This window comes from Podarcis bocagei (assembly GCF_964188305.1).
Source record: "Podarcis bocagei genome assembly, chromosome: 6".
Classification (NCBI taxonomy): Eukaryota; Metazoa; Chordata; class Lepidosauria; order Squamata; family Lacertidae; genus Podarcis; species Podarcis bocagei.
This window is the reverse complement of record NC_138130.1, coordinates 43,422,392-43,446,809: the sequence shown is the minus strand read 5'-3', so window position 1 is coordinate 43,446,809 and position 24,418 is coordinate 43,422,392. Positions and strand designations below refer to the sequence as shown.

The following is a 24,418-nucleotide window of genomic DNA, read 5'->3' as shown; positions in this document are numbered from 1 at the left end:
TGTTTTCTGCTTTCATGCTCTGTGGCCTCTAAATGATACCTTTTCTTTTTGGAAACCCCATCAAAGTTTTGCTGATGTTTCCTACTTGCTGGTTCATTACTCCTGCAGCCGAGATTCGTTTTCTTCACTGCTCAGAATTAACAATAGTTGTATGAATATAGAGCTTATGTATTCCAGTCAATAATGGAATTCGCAAGGTTAACCTTTAGTTTCTGCTTGAGGGATCAGCAATACCACTGCAGTTTTCTCAACTGTGCTCTCATTAGTTAGTATTGCCAGGGGCTGAGCACAGCTTTTTACAACAAAGGACAGGTTGGAGAAGTTGAGTTGAGGTCCTGGAAGACGCACCTTCTGGTGCTTCAAATTCCAAGCCACAGCTTCAGAATCTAGAGAGTATCTTGGAGACTCTTGCTCCTTCCAAGCTGGAACATAATGGGGGATAAGTGCCTGGCTCTGTTGGTACAACATTTTGGGTGGGAAGAGAAGGCCCCGTGAGGGAACTTTGAAGCTCAGGGCTGGGCTGTGACCCCTATTTAAAAGAGGAGAGAGTGAATCTGGCAGGTGGTCAAATTCCCCAATGCTTGAGAAGACTGGGGTGTGTGTGTGCAATCATAAGGCCAGTCCCAGAAGTGGCTTGAGTCCTCTGGAATTCTCTGTGCCACAGCCTCAAATAGCTTTGAAAATAGCACAAGGCATTTCTGTTTAGAAAAGCATTTTGTAGTTTTAAAATGGTTTCTATAAGATGTGTACGTCTGAAGTCAAAAGGCAGTCTGCTGATGAAATGATTTTGTGGTCTTTGTGTTCATATTCTACTGATGCATGGCTAGGAATGCTGGAAAATTCTGTCAGATCAGAAATGGAAACAGGTGCAGAAATTTGAATGCTTGTTGGTCATAATTAAATTATTTACTGCATTGTTTTAGGTGTTTTCATTCCATTGAAAATCATTCAAATTAATTACATAATTCATTATGTTAGTTTCGGTCATAGCAGATGGTTAAATGAACAACGTAGGTTTTAGCAGAAGCCAAACTGCAGCAGAATGGAAACAGCACTGATGACAAAAAAACATAGAAATCACTGCCCCCCCCTAAATCCCAACACATGGCTATACCTTGTTGTTTTATTATGGGTTTGTTGTATTTTAGCTGCTGCAAGCCACTCGGAGCAATGCAGATGCATTGGAAGACTGAAAAAGAAAAGTTTTAAATAAAGATACAGGGAGAAGTTATTTGTGGCTTTGAGGCTATCCCTACTATAAGTTGTATCAAGCTTATGTAGAGGATGATATGGTCATATATTCCAGCAATGAATCAACCCATCAATAAACACTATGCAGCCATACCCTAAAGTGATGCTCACCTTGCATTCTTGGCAGCCACTCCCATGTAACATAAATAATCAGTATGGCCTTCCACCTTCCACATATACAGGGAAATAATAGTTTCTTTTAGAGAGCAGTGAGTATGCTACCTCCAGGATCCCCCTCCCATAGTATTTAATTTTAATGCAGGAACGTAGGAAGCTGCCTTAAACTGAGTCAGACCATTGATCCATCTAGCTCAGCACTGTCTAGTTGGTCTCCAGGATTTCAGGCAGCATTCTCTCCCAGTCCTATCTGGAGATGCTGAGGCTTGAACCTGGGACCTTCAGCAAGCAAAGCAGTTGATCTACCACTGAGCTATGATCCTCCCCCCAAATATGGTTGAACATGGTGCTTAGTTTTTGTTGTTTGAAGATGGGTTTCCTAAGTGAATTCTGACTTCCCTGAATTCCCCAGCCAAAACAAAACTAGTTTTGTCTCTGCTTTCACGATGGAAACAAGTCATTGACTTCAGCAGGGGTTATCTATTGGCAGGAGAATAAGCATGCAGAAGAACAGAAAACAGCACTTAAAAAACCCTACTGCTGCTGCACCAAGCACTGTCATATGAAGCCTCATAGGATGCTAAGAGACATTGGCACCTTTCCGTGTAACATCAAACCATTTAGTAGTCCTTAAGCTTTTACAGGCCTGGCCTCATTTAATAAGGTGGTTGGCATTTAGGGTTTTTCTTTGCTGGATAGATCTTCTTCAGGTTTTTGAACTCTAGTCTTCATCTAATTTGCATTGTTTCCAATAAAATGCTGGGCGTAAGTTTTGGATATGGATCATTTGCAGTGAAATTGTTCCAATTGCTCCAGTTTTTCTTCCTTCATTTCTCCCTAGACTCAGATCACTTGTAAATTGAGAATGAATTTGCACAAAGCCACTATAGGGAATAATATCTCCAGGAATACCAGTGTGAATGAACTTGCTAGGCCAAGTAAATTAAGCTACCGGTAATTCTGCCACCCTGGAGTAAAATCTGCTCTGACCAATCAGTTATTAAATGGGTGTTGTAATGTTTTTAAATGAGTTTTTTGGTTAAAGGAATTATAATAGAGTAAACTTAAAAGCTTACTGTAACTGCCTTTTAAGTGATTAGCACTTAGGGTAAGTGGGTGATATTTTGAAAATGTAATGATGTGCCATAGAAGATCTAAGATCAGTGGCCACAATCCAACACAGAGTTGCTACTTTAAAGCCTCATTAATTCCAGTGAGATTTAAATGTCCATGTCTTTGAAATGGATTTATTCTGCTGCGTATCTGGAAGGCAAATTTAGAATCCAGCTTAAAAGCAAGTATGGAAAAATAATTGAAACAAGTGTACAGATTTTCAGATAAAAGATTCTGCTAGACCATAACCTGGGGTAGGAAGAACAAAATCACTTTCTATGCGATGGAAATAATTTAAAATTTTCAGCAAAAGAAATATATTTATCTTACTGTAAATTAAATTGTGCCATAGGGCTTCAGTTTCTGTTGGGGTGAATTTGTGAACGAAGAATTTGCTTGCCTCTTTAAAGTAGCTTCTATGCTCCAAAGTAGATCCACCAACAGCAACAGGTCACAAAGGAAAGATACAGACACCGACAAAGGGACTAACGCATGGCAGACCCAGATGTCAGCTTTGTCTCCATGCCTACTCAGACAAGGGTATTACAGGACCTAATAACGCCATCCATAACATCAGGGGTTCATTCAACTGCTCATCTTCAGTATTATATATGACATCATCTATCAGCCATGCCCTTCTGCATTCTAAATAAGACAAATACTCTGGTCGCTATGCAAAAGAATCAAAGGATACAAATCTGACATCAGAAATGATAAGTTCAAAAGCCAGCAGGGGAACATTTCAACCTCCTAGGACTTCAGTAAGTGACTTTCAGTGTCTAGCCTGGAACAAACAACCTTCAAAGGGGGACTGCAATGTGAAACCGTCAAAGTTCACTACTTCATGAGGGTTAATGCGCTCACTTGTGGACTAATCCAAGACAAAGAATTTTCAGCACATACTTATAACGAAGCCACAATGTATGTAGTATTAATATCTATTTTGTGAATTAGCGCCGTACTGCTTGTACTTTTCTGCATTTCATTCCCCACTGACCTCCATGGTTTATAATTCCCTGTCCAAATTATGCAGACTACACACACACACACACACACACACACACACACACACACCTGCAGCTCAGGATTAAACTGCATGCCAAAGATTTTCAACCTTTTTGAGTCCATGGCTCCCTTGACCAAGTACATTCTTTCTGTGGCAACCCTGTGGGACTCAGGAGTTATGTCACCCCTTTCCTGCAGAGCTGGCAGCCTCTCACTCTTTTTCGGACACCCTCCCTTGTGGAATGTTTCCTCAGCCTCCTCTCCTCTCCCCTCTCCTTGACAGTCCTCCGGGCAGTCACTGCTGCCGTCCCTCAGAGGAGTTGCCCCCTCTGCCCCAAAGAGAGGTGTCTCCTCACACCTCATCACAGGGGCTTGGGACGCACCTCCTGGCCAGCCCCTGAGGCACCATTTGCCTGGGGAGCTAGTAGCCAGGGCTGCTGCAACAAGCAGCTGTGTGAGCTTTTGGGAGGCGGTGACACGAGAGGGCATCAGAGGAGGGAAGGAAGGAAAGAAAGAGGGACAGAGGCCAGTGTTGCCCATGACACCCCTGACCATCATTAAAGGCACCCTGGGGTGCTACGGCACACTGGTTGAAAACCACTGCTGTATGCAGCTGATGAATCATAGAAGGAAGGTACATTGCAGGTACATAGCAAGAAGGAAGGTACATTGCAACTTCCAGTTTCTACTGTATATTAATCAGAGTGTTTGTGCTCACAGCAGCTTGCCAAACCTGGGCATTATGGTACTTTGTGTGCCTGTGTGTGATTTCCATTTTAGGAAGGAAAAAGGTTTGGCAGGGATGCAAATGTCTCCTGCTTGAGCACCTCTCAAGCTGGCAAGAATGACAAAATACTTTACACTGAAACAAAACATCTTAACTTGCGCATACATACAGATACCCAACAGCTGAACAGCAACAAAAGAAGCTCCTCCATCAAAGCGGAGCAGCAAGAATGGCTTGGATGGATATCTGGAAATGAACAAAAGAGACTTCACCAAATCACTAGTTTGTTTCAGCAAATGCTTCGTGTGCTTATCCTCCAAGTTTGTCCAAACTGCAGGCAATCGGAAACATCTGTGATTGAGGAGAGACCACTTTTGTTAGCTAGACGTATGGGAGATAATTTGTGCACTCTTTTAAGTCCTTGACAGATTCCATGGGGGAAATCAGAATGCTTATATACTGTATATAATATCTGAACACAGAAGCTCATTCTAACTTTTCCCTCTAACAAAAATATTCTTTATTATTGAAAGATTATTTGTGGAAGCCAGACCATTGGTTCACTTTCTTGGCTGTGGCATTAATAGCCCAATCCATTCTCTACACTAGCCCATAGGAACTGGCCTAAATGACCCAGTGCCAACAGAAGAGGGCAAATACACTCCTTGCCCTGATCTTGAGGTCAAAACTCATTCTCGGTGTTGGATCTGCACTGGTACCGTCGCATAAGGGTTCTAGCACAGCTTTTGCACAGCTCCAATGACCAAAAGGTATTGTTGTTTTTTCAGGGCAGGTGCAGGGCTAAGAAACAGATCTATAAGAAGATCATAGGGTAAGACTGGAAGGTTGGCTGCCCGGTGCTGCCTGCCCAATCCCAGTGCAATAATGTTGATGACTGGGTGGGTGGGTGGGTGGGGCTTGCAGGTTACTATCCACAGGATATTTCCCTGTGCCATGGAAGCTAAAGCAGCATCCTAAGATTTGGTTTCTAACACTTTCATTAAAGCTTGTAAGGGGCAGTAGCATTGCTTTAGCTAAGATAGGGAAAGAGACACAAATATCTTAAAAACTCCTCTGGCATAGATCATTGCAATAATGTTAATAACTTGTCTGTTAAATTGGTTTCTACCTGTCTCTTGTTTTCTGTATCAAATTTATTTCTTTATTTATTAAGGGCAGGGGTGGCATCCATTGTTTTCCATTATTATCAGGACATCTGCTCTTAACATAAACTTGATGCAATACTGAGAGTTCAAAAAAGCCACTTCTTTGAAAGTAGCCCCACTAATTTCCGTGACTCATGGTCTACAGTCGAGATTACTGAAATGGAAATTACTGACAGAGGGTCGTAGCCCACATTACACGTTGCGTAAAGGTGCTCATTGAACCTCATCGTGTGTATTACTAGTGAATGGCCTGGAGCGAAGGCTCTTATTTGAAAAAGAGCCCTAACATTCACATTTGCTTGATGAAATTTAGGCATCGGAGGCTTATTTCATGGATTTTGGTGGTGAAGGTCTTAATATATCCCTTATCTATTCTGCCACTAGACCCCCTAGCATATTTAAGAGAGTGCTACAAAATCTAGCATCAGTAAACCAGGTCTCCTAAATGAGACAAACACATTCAGAAAGCGGAGCTGGATCAGAGAACAAGAATTGTCTCTGTGTTGTATACATATCATTATTTCCCTGTTTTCTTTAAAAAGAAAAAAAAAAAGAAATGCTACAAAATCATGTTATCTTAAAAAATATACTGGGGGTTGATTACATTTTAAAACATCTCTTGATTCAGAAAAGAAGGCAACTGCAACATGACCCTACATTGACAGTGATTGCTGTATTTTACCCTTGCGTATGTATTTTTTTTAAAAAAAATCTTCTTGGCCTTTTGTGGTTGTTGTTGTTTAACAAACTTGCATATGCATTTCCATTCAGAAAAGGCGGCGGAGGGAGGGGGGGGGAAGGAAGCAACAAAAAGGGAAGTTAGATGTGATGGCTAAGATCCATAATAGCTGACTCACTGACTTGAGTTATTGCTGTATTGAAAGTTTCCTATAGCCTTGATGTCCAAAACGTACACTTAACGGCTCCTTCAGCCTTGACAGTTGACCTTTCAATGTGCTGGGATTTTGCCACAAGGGCAGGAACATCTGGAGGACAAACACAAGCAGTTTGCTATTTAGTCACCAACCCAACTCTTCTACTCTCTTATCTCAGGCAGCAGCCCAAACTGACACTCTCTTTGTATTGGGTGAATGTAAATTTCACTGTACTTTTTATGTGAAGGCCAATCAATGTATAGCTATTCCCCCCCCCCTTCACACACTGCTTTGGATGCTCCTGGTTTTAATTTGAAAACAGACATCCAAACACCATTCTTTATATAATCAATATGATTTTCTTCTCTTGGTAAGATCTAGGGTGGCTTTTTTTTGTTTTGTTTTTAAAAAGAAAAACAAACCAACTAAGTCAGACTGTTGTAATTTGGTCAACCACTCGGGTGCTATCCATATCCACCATTTCAACACATTCGATTTCCTCCCGGTTCTCAGGAGTTTTCTTGTCTTTCCTCTTTTTCTTGGATGGTGGCAGAAAAGTCAGTATCACAGGTAAAATGGCAAAGCAATGAAAGAAGGTGACTAATGCTATCAAAAACAAGCACCTGAACAGTGTACGGGTCAGATTTGAAGGCACAGCTGCGAGAGGAATCAGACCAACAATGTAGCAGAGGTAGCTCTGTAAAATAGCTACCCCATGCACCTCCAGGGCATTCTTCACCCATTTAGTTCTCGTGACATCTTTGCCCAGGATGAACGTTGACAAGAGAGGTGCACAGTTGTCAACAGTGTAATTAATCCCATAAATTAAGCACAGCACAGAAATGCAGTCCAGCTCTACTTTCCACAAGGTCATAAAACCTATAACTCCAAATTCGACTGAGGCAACGGTGAGCGTGAGCCACACATTGATGAGAGAGTCTGCCACCAGGAACGCAGAGAAGAAGAGGAGGAATAAAGCACTGATACAGGAGTTCTGCAAGGGGGCCCCCATGTACGAGGCGTAACGATCCATGTAGACAAACGAAGGGTTGAAGACAATGAACTTGACCTTGGATTTGAGGGAGAGCTTTCTTAAGGTTTCCAAGAGATGGTAAAGCTCTTCCCGTTTGGTATCCATGGTCTTGGCCACCAAGAACATTCGAGAGGCCACAATGTCGACTTCATTGTTGTACTTCTTGGAGAAAATGATATCCTCTGAAAAATGGGCAAACGGGGGAGCTTTCAGAAAGGAGTTCCTCAGCATATCTGTGAAATTCTTTTTGGGTAAACCCGTCGATATGTTGAGTTTTCTAAGGTAATTTAAGTAGCTCTCAAACCACGATATCCTCACAAACCCCTTGGTGTACTCTAGCATGTCATCTTGGACGGTCATGTTCCAGTATTCGATGGATTCATAGATATAAAACCCAATGACTGGACTGTAATTACTGAAGTATTTCTGCTGAGCAGCAGTATACTCCATGGTTCGTGTCGCAGTTGCTACAATGTTACTAATGTCTGACTCTTCGTTGACCTGCAGGTAGCCCATTAAGGCAAAGGAAATATAAATAAGGTAAAAGAGAACTACAAAAGGCTTGACATACGTGTTCGTTATCCAGTCACAGTAATAACGCTTGAGGAAACACACCAAGAGGTGGCTTTCGTAGCTGTTTGTCTCCTCTGACTCTGCCGTGTCCTCACTGAATTTGGCTGTCAGAAGAAACCTATACCAGGCAGGCTTCTCTTGCAAGACGTCTGGCTTTGGTACCTTTCTGCAGAAGATACTATGCTGGTAGTTGTTTTCTATGTAGCCAGTAAACACGAGGCTGGAACCATAAAAGGAGAGTACATAGAGGTAGTTGAAGAAAATTGCAATACAGGAATTGCAGCAGAAGAGCCTGGCTGCTTCAATGTTAGTGAAGGGGCTGGCACCTATCCCAAAAGTGACCAGGTACATGGCAGTGGTGAGAGAAAAGGAGAGCATGGAGTCTGCAAACACGGCGGCAGTTCTCTCTTTCACGTGTTGGTCTTCCCTCGTTTTCCTCCAGGAGGACAACATTTCAAAAGTTCCATATAATCCATGCCCTGAAATAAAGGAGAAAGCGACAGTTCAAATGCCATCATAATGTCAGGAAGGGAGGACAAACCAGTAAATGGGAATGTGTCCCAAGGTGGCATTCATTTATATGTGCATATGGGTGTGGTTTTCATCAAGGGTTTTTAGAAATAATAATCACACACACACAATGGAACTATATCAATCAGGGCTGGTAATGTGCTGTGCCAGGAGGAAGCCACAGTTGTCACCAGGAAGAATTATGTTAGTGAGGACAGTTATTCAAATAAAAACTAATTTATGCATTTTTCATGCCATGTCTTCATGAGTTATCAAAGTTAAGGGAACTTTAACTGATATGGAAGTAAAACACTGAGCTTACCTATGAAGTCTATTTTATAAAAGACACAACACAGGGTGTGTGTAATGGCACAGAAGATGATTTCCTTTCCTCCCCCATTGTTTGCTTGTGGCAGGGAAACTCCAATATTGTGGTCAGACTAAATTATGCAAATCAATACAAGCCCTGCAAATCTGCTTAATTTTAAGTATTATCAGAGAAAGCTCTGTGTGTGCAGTTGGAATGCAGATGGTTCTTTCCCTGCTTTTGTAGTGAATAGCAAAGTCCATGTAGTCTCGAGAATTTAAGCTACCTGTGGGTGTCTTTAAAGCAAGTTCCTAACCCTTGTCATATTTCCAATGAATAACACTATGGGAGTATGACAGTCACACACACACACACACATTTTGTGGGGCAGGGGATTTTTAAAAAAATTGCTTGACACTCTCATTTTGTAACTTGAGATACTGCTATCATTTGTAAAGTGGCAGACAGCATGGATGGCTATGTTTGACAATTTACTGTTAAGTCTTAATCCTCATTAAATCTTTTATTTGCCAGCTATTGCAGAAATTTTCTACAGCAAACTTTAATAATAAACAGAGAAGAAGACAGCCATCTAAAAGCCTATTACTGATCAAAATTCTGGCAGCTAGTGACTTATATATCATTCTTATCTAGATATGAAAATGAAAAGATTTGGAAGCTTCTTATTCAACTCTATCAAATGCTTTTTTCATATCAATAAAATTAAATGTTTCCTTTCTTCCTTCCTTCCTGTATATGTGCTACCTTTCAGGGCAAACCCCTTTCATAACAGCTCACACAAGCAATTTAAACATAAAAAGTATCTAGGTACAATACAGTTAAAAATAATGTAAGACAAAACAGAGGAAATCCAAAAACAGCAGTAATAAAACATAACTCAGCACTTTAGGTAAAAGCATACTGGAATAATGGAGTGGGGGATGGAGGAAACAAAACAAAAGCCCTGCTCAAGACCCTGCTCATGGAAATATATCTGGGGAAAGCTGTGTTTTATTTTGTAGACTGAGCTACTAATTGTACTTTTCCCTGATAGAAAGGAGACTTTCTAATGCCTCATTTCCGTGTTTTTAAAAGTTTTTTATTATATTGCCTTTTAATACTGTATTTTACTTTTTGGTCTCTAATATCTAATGGATCATTTGTTGATGGGCAGCTATATAAATCTAATAACAAATATTTTCCAAAATTAGAGTGAATTAGGAAGACCATATTTAGGTGGCAGCTTAATATGCACATGAAAAACCATCAGGCTTTTCATTGAATCATTGAAAACCCTGCAGGTTTTCAATCTGATAATACCAGAGTTCAAATTCAGATCTTTAGGTACTCTTAAACTAAAGTAAAACCCCTACTGAGATTACGTAGAAGGTAATTTCACCTTTTGAAAGGTTCACTCTTGTCTTGGAGAGCACAGAGGTGGCTGGGATCTAAAGGTAAAAGTAAAGGTAAAGGGACCCCTGACCATTAGGTCCAGTCGTGACCGACTCTGGGGTTGCGGCACTCATCTTGCTTTATTGGCTGAAGGAGCCGGCGTACAGCTTCCGGGTCATGTGGCCAGCATGACTAAGCCGCTTCTGGCGAACCAGAGCAGTGCATGGAAATGCCGTTTACCTTCCCATTGCAGTGGTACTTATTTATCTACTTGCACTTTGTGCTTTCGAACTGCTAGGTGGGCAGGAGCTGGGGCAGAGCAACAGGAGCTCACTCAGTCACGAGGATTCGAACCGCCAACCTTATGATCAGCAAGTCCTAGGCTCTGTGGTTTAACCCACAGCGCCACTCGCGTCCCACAGTACTCTTTAGGTACTCTTAAACTACTTAAGAGTACTTTAGGTACTCTTAAACTAAAGTAAAACCCCTACTGAGATTACATAGAAGGTGATTTCACCTTTTGAAAGGTTCACTCTTGTCTTGGAGAGCACAGAGGTGGCTGGGATCTGAAGGTACTCCCTGCAAATTTCCCAATATTTACAAGCGTAAGGTCTGTGATCCTGTCCATTTTGGATGCAACAGGATCACCATCATTTGTTATTCTGTCATATGAAACATGAATAAACATATAAAATGATATTTGGGTCCTATCTGCAGTGAGACTTCTGCTATTCATCTTCATTTTCCAAACTGCTTTATAGTTGTTTCCACCAGGCAGGTCAAGACTGTCAATTTGTTAACTAGCACAGTGGCCCCATTAAGCTAATTGGGAGCGCTGAAACTCCCCAGACATAAAATCCTACAAAAAAGTGACTGACATCCTATTGTTAATTATGTTTTAAATAGTTATGTTCTATTCTCAGTAGGGAAAACTATTAAGTTCACTTTCACTGTCTTTATAAAGGCATATTGACCTCTCTCCTTTTAAAAACCCACAACAGCTTGCTTAGTAAAAGAGGCATGGAGAGGTTTGTTCTCATAAGTGCTGTGGACAAGTCTGTCTGAGAATTCCAAGTCGGAGCTAAACAGTACAAGTTGAGAGCATTTGCAGATGATTTAGTATTGACGTTACAGGAGCCAGAATCTAGTACTAAAAGGGTTTTGGAACTGATTCAAGAATTTGGTCAGGTTGCAGGATTTAAACTGAATAAGTTAAAAACTAAGGTCTTAGAGAAAAATTTAACACCGATTGAGAGAGAGAGGTTTCAGAATGAGACAGGTTTAACAGTGGTTAAGAAAGTGAAATACCTGGGGATTAACATGACAGCAAAAAATGGGAATTTATTTAAAGACAATTACGAAAAATGCTGGGCTGAAGTGAAAAAAGATTTAGAAATTTGGTCAAATTTGAAGCTTTCACTGCTAGGCTGTATTGCTGCGATAAAAATGAATGTATTGCCTAGAATGTTGTTTCTCTTTCAAACATTGCAAATTTTGGAAAAAATGGATTGCTTCAAGAAGTGGCAGAGAGATATCTCTAGATTTGTCTGGCAGGGCAAGAAGCCCAGAATAAAATTTAAAATACTAACAGATGCAAAGGAAAGAGGTGGATTTGCCCTGCCAGACCTTAAACTCTATTATGAATCAGCAGCTTTTTGCTGGTTGAAAGAATGGCTGCTTCTTGAAAACACAGACATTTTGGATTTAGAGGGTTTTAATAATGTATTTGGATGACATGCATACTTGTGGTATGATAAGGTCAAAGCACATAAAGCATTTAAAAACCATATTGTCAGGAAAGCATTGTTTAATGTTTGGATAAGATATAAGGATCTATTGGAAAACAAAACCCCAAGGTGGCTGTCACCGATGGAAGCAAAAGCTCAGAAAAAGCTCAATATGGAGGTCAAATGGCCGAAATATTGGGAAATTTTGGAACAAGAGGGAGATAGACTGAAATTGCAGAGTTTTGAGAAATTAAAAAACAAAGTGTGAGACTGGCTTCATTATTATCAGATAATGGAGGCATACAATTTGGACAAGAAAATTGGCTTCCAGGTGGAAAAATCAAAATTTTTGTCAAAGATGTATAACTTGCTGTTGAAATGGAATACACAGGATGAAGCGGTGAAATCTGCTATGATTAAATGGGCACAAGATGTTGGACATAACATAATGATGGCTGACTGGGAACAGTTATGGACCACAGGTATGAAATTCACACCATGTAATGCCTTAAGAGAGAATATTATGAAAATGATATACAGGTGGTACATGACACCAGTCAAGCTTGCAAAAATCTATCATTTGCCCGATAATAAATGTTGGAAATGTAAAGAAACTGAAGGTACATTCTTTCACCTTTGGTGGACGTGCCCAAGGATTAAGGCTTTCTGGGAGATGATTTATAATGAAATGAAAAGGGTGTTTAAATATACCTTTCTGAAGAAACCAGAGGCCTTTCTCCTGGGCATGGTCGGCCAAATGGTGCCAAAGAAGGACAGAACTTTTTTTTATGTATGCCACAACAGCAGCAAGAATACTTATTGCAAAGTATTGGAAGACACAAGATCTACCCACTCTGGAAGAATGGCAGATGAAGGTGATGGACTACATGGAATTGGCGGAAATGACTGGCAGAATCCGAGACCAGGGAGAAGAGTCGGTGGAAGAAGATTGGAAGAAATTTAAAGACTATTTACAGAAATATTGCAAAATTAATGAATGTTAGAATGATGTCAGAATGAAGTTAAGTGGTTTAAGCAGCAATGTTATAAAGGTGTATGTAAAAATGGATTGTAAACAGGTGAGAATCCAAAGTTATAATATATTATGTTAAAGGACTAAGATAAAAACAAAGAGGGAAAGAAATTGCTGAATTAACTAACTGAATTGGAATACAAAAAAGGGAGGCGTGAGGAGGTCAGGGAAACAAGGAAACGAATGTAAGGTATGGAAAGACTGATGTATTTTTTTAAGTGTTTTTTATCTTTTTGTATTTTGTATTTTTTCTTCTATTTTTATTTTTGTCTTTCTTTTTCTTCTTTTTTTAATTCATGTAATTCTTTTCTTTGAAACTTTAATAAATATCATTATATAAAAAAGTCTGTCTGAGAATTCTATGTATCATCCACATGAATCTGGCTGCTATTAAACAAAACATTCTGCAACCAAATCTCTGCATATTTTACATTTCTGGTGCCATGTTGCAGTCTGCTATAATTATGTACAAAGGCTTTGCCTAGTAACAAGGTATCACATTAAATCATTCAATTAATTGCAGAGATTAAAAAAATAATAATTGCGAAATCACAAGTGGTTTCCCAAAGTGTGCAGGTTCATTTTCTCCTTGTTTCAACAATGAAAAATGTCTTCCGTTTCTAACCCTGCACACACAAACTCTTGCACCTTTGCCTCATATTGATGAGCCATTTGTCTTTATTAGGATTTATTGGTCTTTTTAACGGATGTTCTTGATCGTTCCCTTTTTCAGCTCCATGGAACATATTTCCTCCACGTTTCAGGATATTTCAGCACTGCTTCAGCTACAAATAATCCATTATCTGGGAAAAGAGGGAGAAATCTGACCTGCTGGGGGGAAAAACGGTTTGGTAGCACAAGATGGACAAAAAGATTATGGTTAAAAAGAATGGCTAATCTGAGGGGAGTTTTTGCCGTCTGGAATGCTGAAGCATAGGCGAGCACTAGCAGAAGAAGAGAAGCCCAGAGGAAGATTTAAAAAAATAACAATCTAAGATATCTGACACATCTCCTCCTCTTCCTAGGGCTGAGCATCAGTGTGTTTCCCACTCTCATGAATAAATTCAGCTCCAACTAAACAGACATTAAACACCAAGTAGTAACTTCATGGATACTTTTAGGTATCATTTAAGGAATACGTTTTGCACAGTCCGAGTGAACTGTTTCTTTTTGAACCAGATATGGTTTCTTATGCTGAAAGGGTATCTCTTTCTGACTTGAGACCATGTTCTTGCCCTGGGGCTGTAGAAGAGCAAAACACGGTGCAGGTACAGGAGGCCAGCCAAATCTCTGAGTTATTCACAAATGCAGAGACCACATAGGATATCGCCAGCTGTGCAGAACTGGCTCTAGGATAAGCACAACCAGCTTCCTTGAACTGATCCACGAATGAGGAAGCCTCGGGGAAGGGAGAAGGGGCCCCACACTGGACAGCCTTTACTATTATCTTCAGAGAACATTGATGTGGAAGCCCATCCACTTCACCAGAGGGTTCCCCACAGAGCAAAGGGAACTGCCATATGCAAAGCTGCAGTGTTCAGGAGAAGGAGTGCAGCCTAGCCTACAAAACTATCTTTTCTTTGTAGCCCCTCAAGGAAAGACGATTTTTGTTGTTGTTGTTGTAGTAGTAAGGATTTTAATTTTCCCCAGATTTTAAATTCAAATGCAACGAAGTAGGAAAAGCTAGCAACAGCACCAGTAGATAATTGTATGTTTTTAAAACTGTATTTAATTGTTGCAAGCTAACCAGAGACCTTATGGCAAAGAGCAGGTAATAAATTAAAATGACAACAGAAGCAAGAATGTTACTTTTTTACACTCTAAAAAATCAATAACTCTGAAGTTCAGGGAGATACTTCCAAGATACTGTTACCTTCTTTTGTGTTAGCAACATCAGATTGTCCCTTTTATTTTAATAGACTGCTGCCCTTAGACAAAAGACTAATGCTTAACATTTTTTAGGCAAACCTGAGGTAATCATGCTAATTATTTTGGACTACAATTCCTATCACCCTAGATAGCATGAGCTGGTTGAGGCTAATAGAAGTTTTAGTCTAGAACGTCTGAAGGGTACCAGGTGGACAAAGGCTGAGGATAAAACACCACCTCACTGAACCATATCTGAATGTCAGCACATGTGGCTTCTTTAGCTGGAGCACTGCGAATATGATTATTTACTTTTTATATGCTTTTCTAAACCAAACCATTCCCACACTACTTTAATTTGCTATGTCAGCTCTGGCATAGTTGAAGGACCCAAAGATTGGGCCATTCAGGGTATCCACAGGGCTTAGGATGGAATACAGTGGTACCTCGGGTTACATACGCTTCAGGTTACAGACTCTGCTAACCCAGAAATATTACCTCGGGTTAAGAACTTTGCTTTAGGATGAGAACAGAAATCGTGCAGCGGCGGTGCAGTGGCTGCAGGAGGCCCCATTAGCTAAAGTGGTGCTTCAGGTTAAGAACAGTTTCAGGTTAAGAACGGACGTCCGGAACGAATTAAGTACTTAACCTGAGGTACCACTGTAGATCCCTAAGCTTTTGGTGCTCTGCCCTCACCATAAATGCCTCACTTCATGGACTTTCCACTGAAGGACCACTGGTGGTAGCTTACCATCTGCATCACCACAGACAGGACATCCACTACATCAGAGTTCGCCTGCCAGTAGCACTGTTCTCCAGCATGCATGTGTGAGTGTGTTAGGACTGCAGCCTAAAAATCTTTAGTTACTACTACTACTACTACTTTATTTCTTATACTCCACCCATCTGACTGGGTGCCCCAACCACTCTGGGTGGCTTCTAAAAAAAAATACAGGAAACAATAACAACAACAATAACAACAACCATTAAAAGCTTCCCAAAACAGGGCTGCCTTCAGACGTCTATGAAAAATGATACAGTTGTTTGTCTCTTTGACATCTACCTGGAGGGTGTTCCACAGGGCGGGTGCAACTACCAAAAAGGCCTTCTGTCTGGTTCTCTGTAGTATCACCTGCAGTTGCAGTGATGGAACTGCCAGAGGGCCCTTGGAACTGGACCTCAGCATCCGGGCTGAGCAGTGGGGATGAAGATGCTCCTTCAGGTATACTTCAGGTGGTGTCATCATGCAAATACATATTTGTTTTGTTTTCCGGAACATAGGGCTTATCCATACTTCTGCTTGTCTCGCTGCCTTCCCTCCCAGGGAAACCCGCTGTTTGCTGGTGAATCGGAACAAGCGCCAATTGGTTTTTCTGTGGATTGATGTTTGTTCCGATTCAGCGGTAAACAAGTTTTCCTGGGGAAAGCAGCAGAGCAAATGAAAAAAACTGCTTGGACCTGTGCCTAAAAAGCACGGGGCAATCTGAAGTGTGGGCGAGTCCATAGCGTATGAAATTATTAATTTTTTAAACAAATGAGTAGATAGTAACGAGAGGAGGTAGGATCCAAATCTCCTCTCTCCTTGTACAGAGGGAAGACACAACATCAGAATGTGTGAAAAATGATGTGCAGGTCATTCCCTCCCCCTGCCTCCACTCAACCCCAACATTCCTCACTCCAGAGAGCTCAGTTGTATCATCCCCTCTGCTACTGGTCCAGAACTCTGACCTCAGAGAGGGACAATGATGCCATTTCCTACACTGGCCACTCCCTTCCTCTCACCAGCTTCCTTTTGCAGCTCCAATCTTATATTCATCCCTGCCTTGACATAATTGTGGCATAAGGATGCAGAAAGATGGCAGGGATAGAATACTGAAGCAGAGGCATATGAGTCCATGCATGTAGCTCATAAAATGCCTAATGTATGGATACATGAGTTAAAGACTGACAAATGGGTTAGTAACATGGAATGTGGAAAATAATAGTGTGTTGCTAGGCAACATGAGTGGTACTTGGGAAGAAAGACACATTTCATAATCCTGCCAGAAGGTTTGATTTTGCCCTTGCCCTTAGAACAGTGTTTCCCAACCACTGTTCCGTGGCACACTAGTGTGCCGCGAGATGTTGCCTGGTGTGCCGCGAGATGTTGCCTGGAGGGAGGCGGGCGAGTCGGGCGGCGAGAGGCGGGGCGGCGGCGGCGAGGAGAGGCCGCCCAGCGCGGGGCTCTCGCCGTCTGCCTGCCTGGCTGCCTGCGAGCTCGGCGGGCAGCGCCTCCGTCCGCAGCGCCCGCCTCGCGGCTCTCATTCCCTGCCCCTGCCAAAGCTCACCCAGCCAAGCCGCGCTCTCCTTCCTGCCTCGCTTTGCTGCCTCCTCCCCCCCACCCCCAAAGCTTGGAGGTTCCCCGGCAAGGGGGAGGGAAAAAAATTGAAACTTACACTTTTGTGCGTCCCTCCCGGCGTGACGCTGCGCGCTGACGTCACGGGGCTGTAATGGTGGTGTGCCTCGAGATTTTTTTCATCAAACAAGTGTGCCTTTGCCCAAAAAAGGTTGGGAAACACTGCCTTAGAAGTCTCCCCCCCATTATTGTTGTTGTTGTTGTTATTAAAATTGGTATACAACCCTTTATATGAAGACCTCAGGGGGTGGTTCCTTACAAGAAAACTACAGCTAACTCTCTCAATTTTGGAAGTATTAATGCTCTCAGAAGGGATGATACTGCTTGCAAATTTAATCCAATTCTGTCCAAAACCAAAAAGTTACAAGCGTAACTTTTTAACCCCCCCTTTTTTAACATAGTGTCCCCAACTCAAAATCTCCTGGAGCCATTTGCTTATGATTTGTCAGGCTTTAGCCATCCTGAAGGGGCTAGTATGTCTGGAAATTTCATTCATTCCTCTCAAAAGGAAAAGAAACTACAGTATAGCCATTTTTAAATTTCCCAATACCGAATAGGGAGCAAATGAAGCACACCTGGATGAATCCTGAGCTGAATTGGGCAGGCTACAAAATACCTCAGACTGCAGCAGACTATTTTTCAAAATGCTGAATCATAATCTAAACCAAATATTGTGAATGGTGCCCCCCTCCCCAAATATATGTGTTTTGTTCAGGGACGCGGACTTATAAAAAATATTGGGGGGCCCCGGGAAAGCTCATGAATAATAAATAAGCTCATGAATATGCAAATAAAGTGGCTCCGGCCCTAAATAGGGCAAGCCACGCCCCCCAGCCAGCCGATTGGCTGGCTGGGAGGTGTGGCCAGTCGGGATTCCCCTGTTCTCGCGGGATTTCCGGCAGTGCCTTGGCAGTGGCGGTGGTGCTGCGAAGCAGCGAGGCAGGAGCCCCCGCCCCCGGGGATTCCCTAATCTTGCGGGGGACGGCCGGGGCTCTCCGATTAGGGCGCGCGGCTGGCTGGCTGGCTGGCTGGCGAAGGAGCAGGTGGGGAGGAGGCGGGGGACGGCGGCGGCGCTCTGCTGGAAGGGCGCCCGAGATTATTGGGGGGGCTGAGCCCCCCAAAAAATTTTTTTGAGGGGGCTCGAGCCCCCTCAGGCCCCATGGAGTCGGCGCCTATGGTTTTGTTATCCCACCTAACCAACTAATGGGAGATGTATAAAGACAGTACATCTTCCACCTTGAGGTATAAAGTCATGGTTTTCTTAATGGATTATAACAGGTCCCCAATAATGCACTTGAGTGTACACAAGTCAGAACTTGTGAATACAAATACATATATAAATAATGACTACCCAAGAGACAGCTGAAGTTATCAGGCAACCAGTGTGACAAATGTATAATCTAGTTTTCCAGTATATTTGAATTCTGACCCAAATTCCAACAAGTATTCAAGATATTTGTAATTACTTTTATTGGATCCAAGACAACTGAATCTGCCAGTATATATATATGTGTGTGTGTGTGTGTGTGTGTGTGTGTGTGTGTAATATCCTATGCTAAACACTAAATCTGTGCTTGCTGAAGTGCTTTTGAATTGCAGCTCTGATCTCCTGCTAAGAAGCAGCTCCAGCTGCCTTAAAGGCAGCAAATCCATTCACAGCTTGCAGCATATAACTTCACTTAAGCTTGTGTGAATGAGTGCCATTCTTACACGCTTTTAGGGAGTAGCCTTGGATAGTCTAAGATGAACATGATGACGCTTTAGTTCAGGGGTGACCATCAGCCCCAGCCACCATGTCCAATGGTCATGAGTGATGGGATTTGTAGTCTGCAAAATCTGGAGGGCATCAGATCGACCACGCTTGCTCTTCTTGCCTGTTTTATGTTGCTTTCATTGTCTTTTGTTGTGTGCTGTACTTCTGAATATTTTTAGATAGTTACTATGTGCCCCGAGCCATGGGAAGGAAGATTAGAAATATAAATAAATTTTAGTCAGCAAACACACACATCCCACATACAATTCCCAATAGTCCTACTCATATTAAATTAGTTTACAGCAGAAATAAGATTTTAATTGACTGAGAGCTTATCCAAACTTTAGTCCAAAGGGATTTTTTTTTGGTGTGTGTATGTGTGTGTATATATATGTGTGTGTGTGTATGTGTCTCTCTGTGTGTGTACACACACACACACACACACACACACACACACACCACAGTCTCTCTGTAATCCCTTCCTAGTGTTATATCCCACTTCCAAGCAACAGAGATGAAGAGATTGTCTTATTCACAAAATTCCAAGATGTGAAATTGACATGACAGCTGATTTAAGCATTCAGTATATCTGCAGGCAGTGATAGAGAGGGGGGAGAAAGCCTACCAAAAATATGGAGCCACAGGATCAGCAAAGCATCTTCATTTTTCTGTGTTTTACTATTAGAAAACCTGTAAATACTTTCATCATGTATTCAAGACAATTAGACATATCCATATGAGATTTGGTTCTGAGAATTTACTTGGTAAGAGGTACAATCTGGCCAAATAATTGAGAAATCTAAATGAAGAATGGCCACATTAATATAGTTTATATCTTTTGTTTTTATTAACAAGGGTGCCTTTTGTGAGAAATGACTATCCCCCCTCTACTATTTATAGGTCTTTTGGAAATTTACCTTGCAGTATTTTGGGGGGAGTTCCCAGACTGTCACTATTTTGGGGTGGGTTCCAGTCACATAGCAGCAAATTCAGGTTACATGGTTGTAAGGTAAAGGGACCCCTGACCATTAGGCCGAGTCGCGGACGACTCTGAGGTTGCAGCGCTCATCTCGCTTTATTGGCCAAGGGAGCTGGCATACAGCTTCCGGGTCATGTGGCCAGTATGTGACTAAGCCGCTTCTGGCAAACCAGAGCAGCACACGGAAACGCCGTTTACCTTCCCGCCGGAACGGTACCTATTTATTTACTTGCACTTTGACGTGATTTCTGCTAGGCTGGCAGGAGCAGGGACCGAGCAATGGGAGCTCACCCCGTCGCGGGGATTTGAACTGCCCACCTTCTGATCGGCCAGCCCTAGGTTCTGTGGTTTAGACCACAGTGCCACATGGTTCTAGTCAGTGCTATTTTTCTAGAAAAAGAGGTGCCAGAACTCACCATGAATGCCTCCCCAGTTCTCTGAGAATGGCAGTGGCACCCACCTGAGAGGTGTTGGAACTGAGTTCCTGTGAGTTCCAGCTGAACAAAAACCCGGGTTATAAGTTGCTTGGAAGGTTTTGTGCAACACACCTTCTTCCCTCAAATCTAAGACTTTATATAATAAGGAAAGTGATGGGGAAAGGCACTCAAAAGTTCAGGAGAACACTTGCATTGATGCAATGTCACCTAACCTCCCTACAATCAAAGAATAAATGCTCAAGAAACAGGTCATCTGGAAACAATTCCATTTTGAAGGTTTAAACAAGGCTCCTCCCTAGAAGGCCAGAGACTCTTGTTAGACGGAGCAGGCAGCATCTCTTGTGCGTATCTGTGTCTATGAATGAGAAAGACCATGCTACTGCATGCCTGTTTTGTGTATTAATGTGTAAGGCAGAGATGTTGCTGCTCATACACTGTACATGTGTAAGGTGCTTGCACATGCGTGAAAGGTGGGGAGACATGAGTGCTATTATATGTGAGAAGCAGGAGAGAACTATTGCCTCTGTGGGTGTGTGAGAGGAGCAGATCTATAAAAATCCTACTTATTCTGAAGCAACTGGAGGAGGGGAAAAGGCGTTCTTACTCCCCTTTCTTTTCAGGCCTTAACGTTTGTAGTGAGCAGTTGTGTGCATGCGTACGAGACAGGGAGAGAAAGGAGAATCCATCTCGGTTGTTATTACTGCATTTATATCCCACCCTTTTCTCTAAGGACCTCAAGATGGCACACATGAATCTCCCCCTACTCTAGTAGTCCATGGTTCCCTTGACCAGCTACATTCTTTCTGTGGCAACCCTGTGGGGCTCAGGAGCCCAGTTATGTCACTCCTTGCCTGCAGAGCTGGCAGCCTCTCACCCTTTTTCAAGCACACTCCCTTGTGGTGTTCCCTCATCCTCCTCTCCTTTCCCCTCTTTGGGAGTCCTCTGGGCACCTACTGCTGCTGTCCCTGGTCTCTGAGCTGCCCACCCCCACCCCAAAGAGAGGTGCTTCCCAGAGGCACCATTCACCTGCAGAGCTTATAGCCAGGGCTGCTGCAATGAAGAGCTGTACCAGCCGTTTGGAGGCAGAGACGTGAGAGGGCATCAGAGGAAGGTGGGAAGGAAAGAGGAACAGATGCAAATGTTGCCCATGGCACCCCTGATCATCATTCCAGGCACCCCAGGTGCCATGGCACACTGGTTGAAAACCACTGCTCTACTCATTTGGTCACCCAAAGAACCCTGTGAAGTACATTAGGCAAGGAGACTGTGACTGGCCCAAGGTCAGCCAGTGAGCTTCATGGCTGAGTGGGGATTTGAACTCTGATCTCCCAGGCCCTAGTCCAACACATGGGTAGGCAAACTAAGGCCCAGGGGCCAGATCTGGCCCAATTGCCTTCTAAATCCAGCCCACGGCTGGTCCAGCAATCAGCATATTTTAACATGAGTAGAATGTGTGCTTTTATTTAAAATGCATCTCTGGGTTATTTGCGGGGCATAGGAATTCATTCATTCATTCCCCCCACCCCAAATATAGTCTGGCTCCCCACGGGTCTGAGGGACAGTGGACCGGCCCCCTGCTGAAAACGTTTCCTGACACCTGCTCTAACCAATGTACCACATGTGTATTAGAGGAAGTACTGCATGTGCATGTGCTTATGTAAGGGAGGCTGCCAGTTTGTGTGCATGAAATGGTAAATGTAAAGGTAAAGGACTCCTGGATGGTAAAGTCCAGTCAAAGGCGACTATGGGGTTGTGGCGCTCATCTCACTTCTAGCCAAGGGAGCCGGCATTTGTCCACAGACAGCTTTCCAGGTCATGCAGCCAGCATGACTAAACTGCTTCTGGTGCAATGGAACACCGTGACGGAAGCTGGAGTGCACAGAAATACCGTTTACCTTCCCACCACAGCGATACCTATTTATCTACTTGCACTGGTATGCTTTTGAACTGCTAGGTTGGCAGGAGCTGGGACAGAGCAATGGGAGCTCACCCCTTTGGGTGGATTTGAACCACCAACCTTCTGATCGGCAAGCCCAAGAGGCTCAGTGGTTTAGACCACAGCGCCACCCGCATCCCCTGCATGAAGTGGAGGGAGGGATGATGATGATGCAAACGATTGAGGCTGAGTGACCATGGCTGCATGAAAGCTATACTGTGATATACAACACTGTGTCACATACCTGCTTAGGTGACATGGAGGTTAAAGTGGGCACCTTAACTTCCAAATGCAATTGATTCTGGTGCACTCTAATCAATGTTTCGGATTCAGAATAACCGAATGGAGCTAGAGGAGAACCTTGCCCATTGAGAAAGCATGGGAGTTTTCAAACTTTGAACATAAGAAACAAGCGGTTCCAGATGTTTTAAGGCACAGTGACGATCCCTGCCCCCCCCACTGCAAACAATAGTCTGGAGGGCCTTGAAGCGGTAGGCAGAACAACTTGAAGCAAGGGAAGGAATCGTGCAGCATTTTCAATCTCTCTCTGAATAATTTTATGCCACTCACTTTGGGCCTTGTCAGGTTAAAAGGTAAGCATGCTTATTTTCCCAGGAGTGGTCTGTGACATTAACAAGAAAGCTGACAGGAGAAGAGCACTGATTGTGAACAATGACAGGGCAAGCTCAGGAGGCCGAAAAGGCAGATGGGGAACGAGGCTAGGCTACACCTCATGAGCAAATGGACTCTGGCAAAGAGGCTGGGAAGATAGAAAAGAACCTTAGAAATAGATGGGAATTCTATTCACTTACACATGAGGATCCATAGAATACAGTAGTACCTTGGGTTACATACGCTTCAGGTTACAGACTCTGCTAACCCAGAAATAGTGCTTCAGGTTAAGAACTCTGCTTCAGGATGAGAACAGAAATCGTGTAGCGGCGGCGCAGCGGGAGGCCCCATTAGCTAAAGTGGTGCTTCAGGTTAGGAACAGTTTCAGGTTAAGTATGGACCTCCGGAATGAATTAAGTACTTAACCTGAGGTACCACTATAATTTTATTTTGTTAAGGTCAGCTGATGATTTTTTCTTTCTTTCCCACCCTGCTATACTTACCAAAAAAAGAAAAGAAAAAAGAATGTGCGTAAGATAAGAGAAGTTAAAGAGGCAGATAATGAATGCTGTATTGATGCTCAAAAAGGGGCAATATGGCAGAAGATAGAGTGAAGAGAGCCATGACTCCTCAAGTGGAATAAAAGTGTTTGAAAGGTGTGCTGCAGATGTGGCCTGTATTCATGTTGGTGCCAGTTTAAAACATTTTTATTTGCCTAGGCATTTTAGATTATTAGATTTTCCAACATTCAATTGACTTAAACTTGATTTTATTGCCAGTCTGTCTTGCAATGCTTCTACAGTTTCATAGTATACCACACTGAAATCCATTTTTGGAGGAATATTGATTTATAATGTTCAATAAATAAATATGAGAAGGGTACAGAAGGAAAAAGTGGGGTTGAGGGAGCCATATCTTTAGGAAAGGAGGCCTTTGAGGATGAGGAGGCCTTTGAGGAAAGAACATGCAAAATAAAGCATAGATTTTGAAAAATGGCCAGGGAAACAAATACAAAAGAATAAGGAAAGGAAATAAATGAAAGGGGGGTGGTTATGAGAAACATATTTTTTAAAAAAAAGGAAATTAGATATAGCTCACAGACTGGGGTGCGGAAGACAATCTCAAACTTCAAACTTGAAAATTCAAAACATTTGTGGCAAAATATTTTAAATGATCCAGTTTAATTTGTAACACACTTCCAAATAAGTGGCTAAATATAAGTTTATGGCTGACTGTGTCTTTGACTGTGGAAAATCATAAAGCCAAGGAATGGATTAACAACCATTGGTTTTAATGAAAATCTACTGTGATTGATAAAAGTGAACAGGAAGAGCACTTACGTTATAGTATGCTCAGTTGCCATGCCAAATATTCTCACAAGCCTGTAGTTCAAGCTGCCCATCAGGTGACCTTTTCATTGTGCATTCACAATGATTTACGTTCATGATGCTCTTGAAGTGGGCATACATTGATATGGTAGAGTGTGAGACTCGTAATCTCGGAGTCGTGGGTTTGAGCCCCACATTGGGCAAAAGATTCCTGCATTGCAGGGGGCTGGACTAGATGACCCTTGTGGTCCTTTCCAACTCTACGTTTCAATGAGCCCATGAA

General features: G+C 42.5%; 1 protein-coding gene across 1 annotated transcript in view; it reads right to left on the bottom strand.

Annotated features, from left to right (window-relative positions):
• Positions 1 to 4,342: 4,342 nt before the first annotated feature.
• PTCHD1 (patched domain containing 1) overlaps positions 4,343 to 24,418 on the bottom strand; it is a 55,286-nt gene continuing 35,210 nt past the window's right edge. The window contains exon 3 of the mRNA XM_081199420.1: positions 4,343 to 8,339. Coding sequence (XP_081055546.1) covers positions 6,685 to 8,339 — 1,655 coding nt within the window. The 3' untranslated portion in view covers positions 4,343 to 6,684. The remainder of the gene's footprint in view (positions 8,340 to 24,418) is intronic.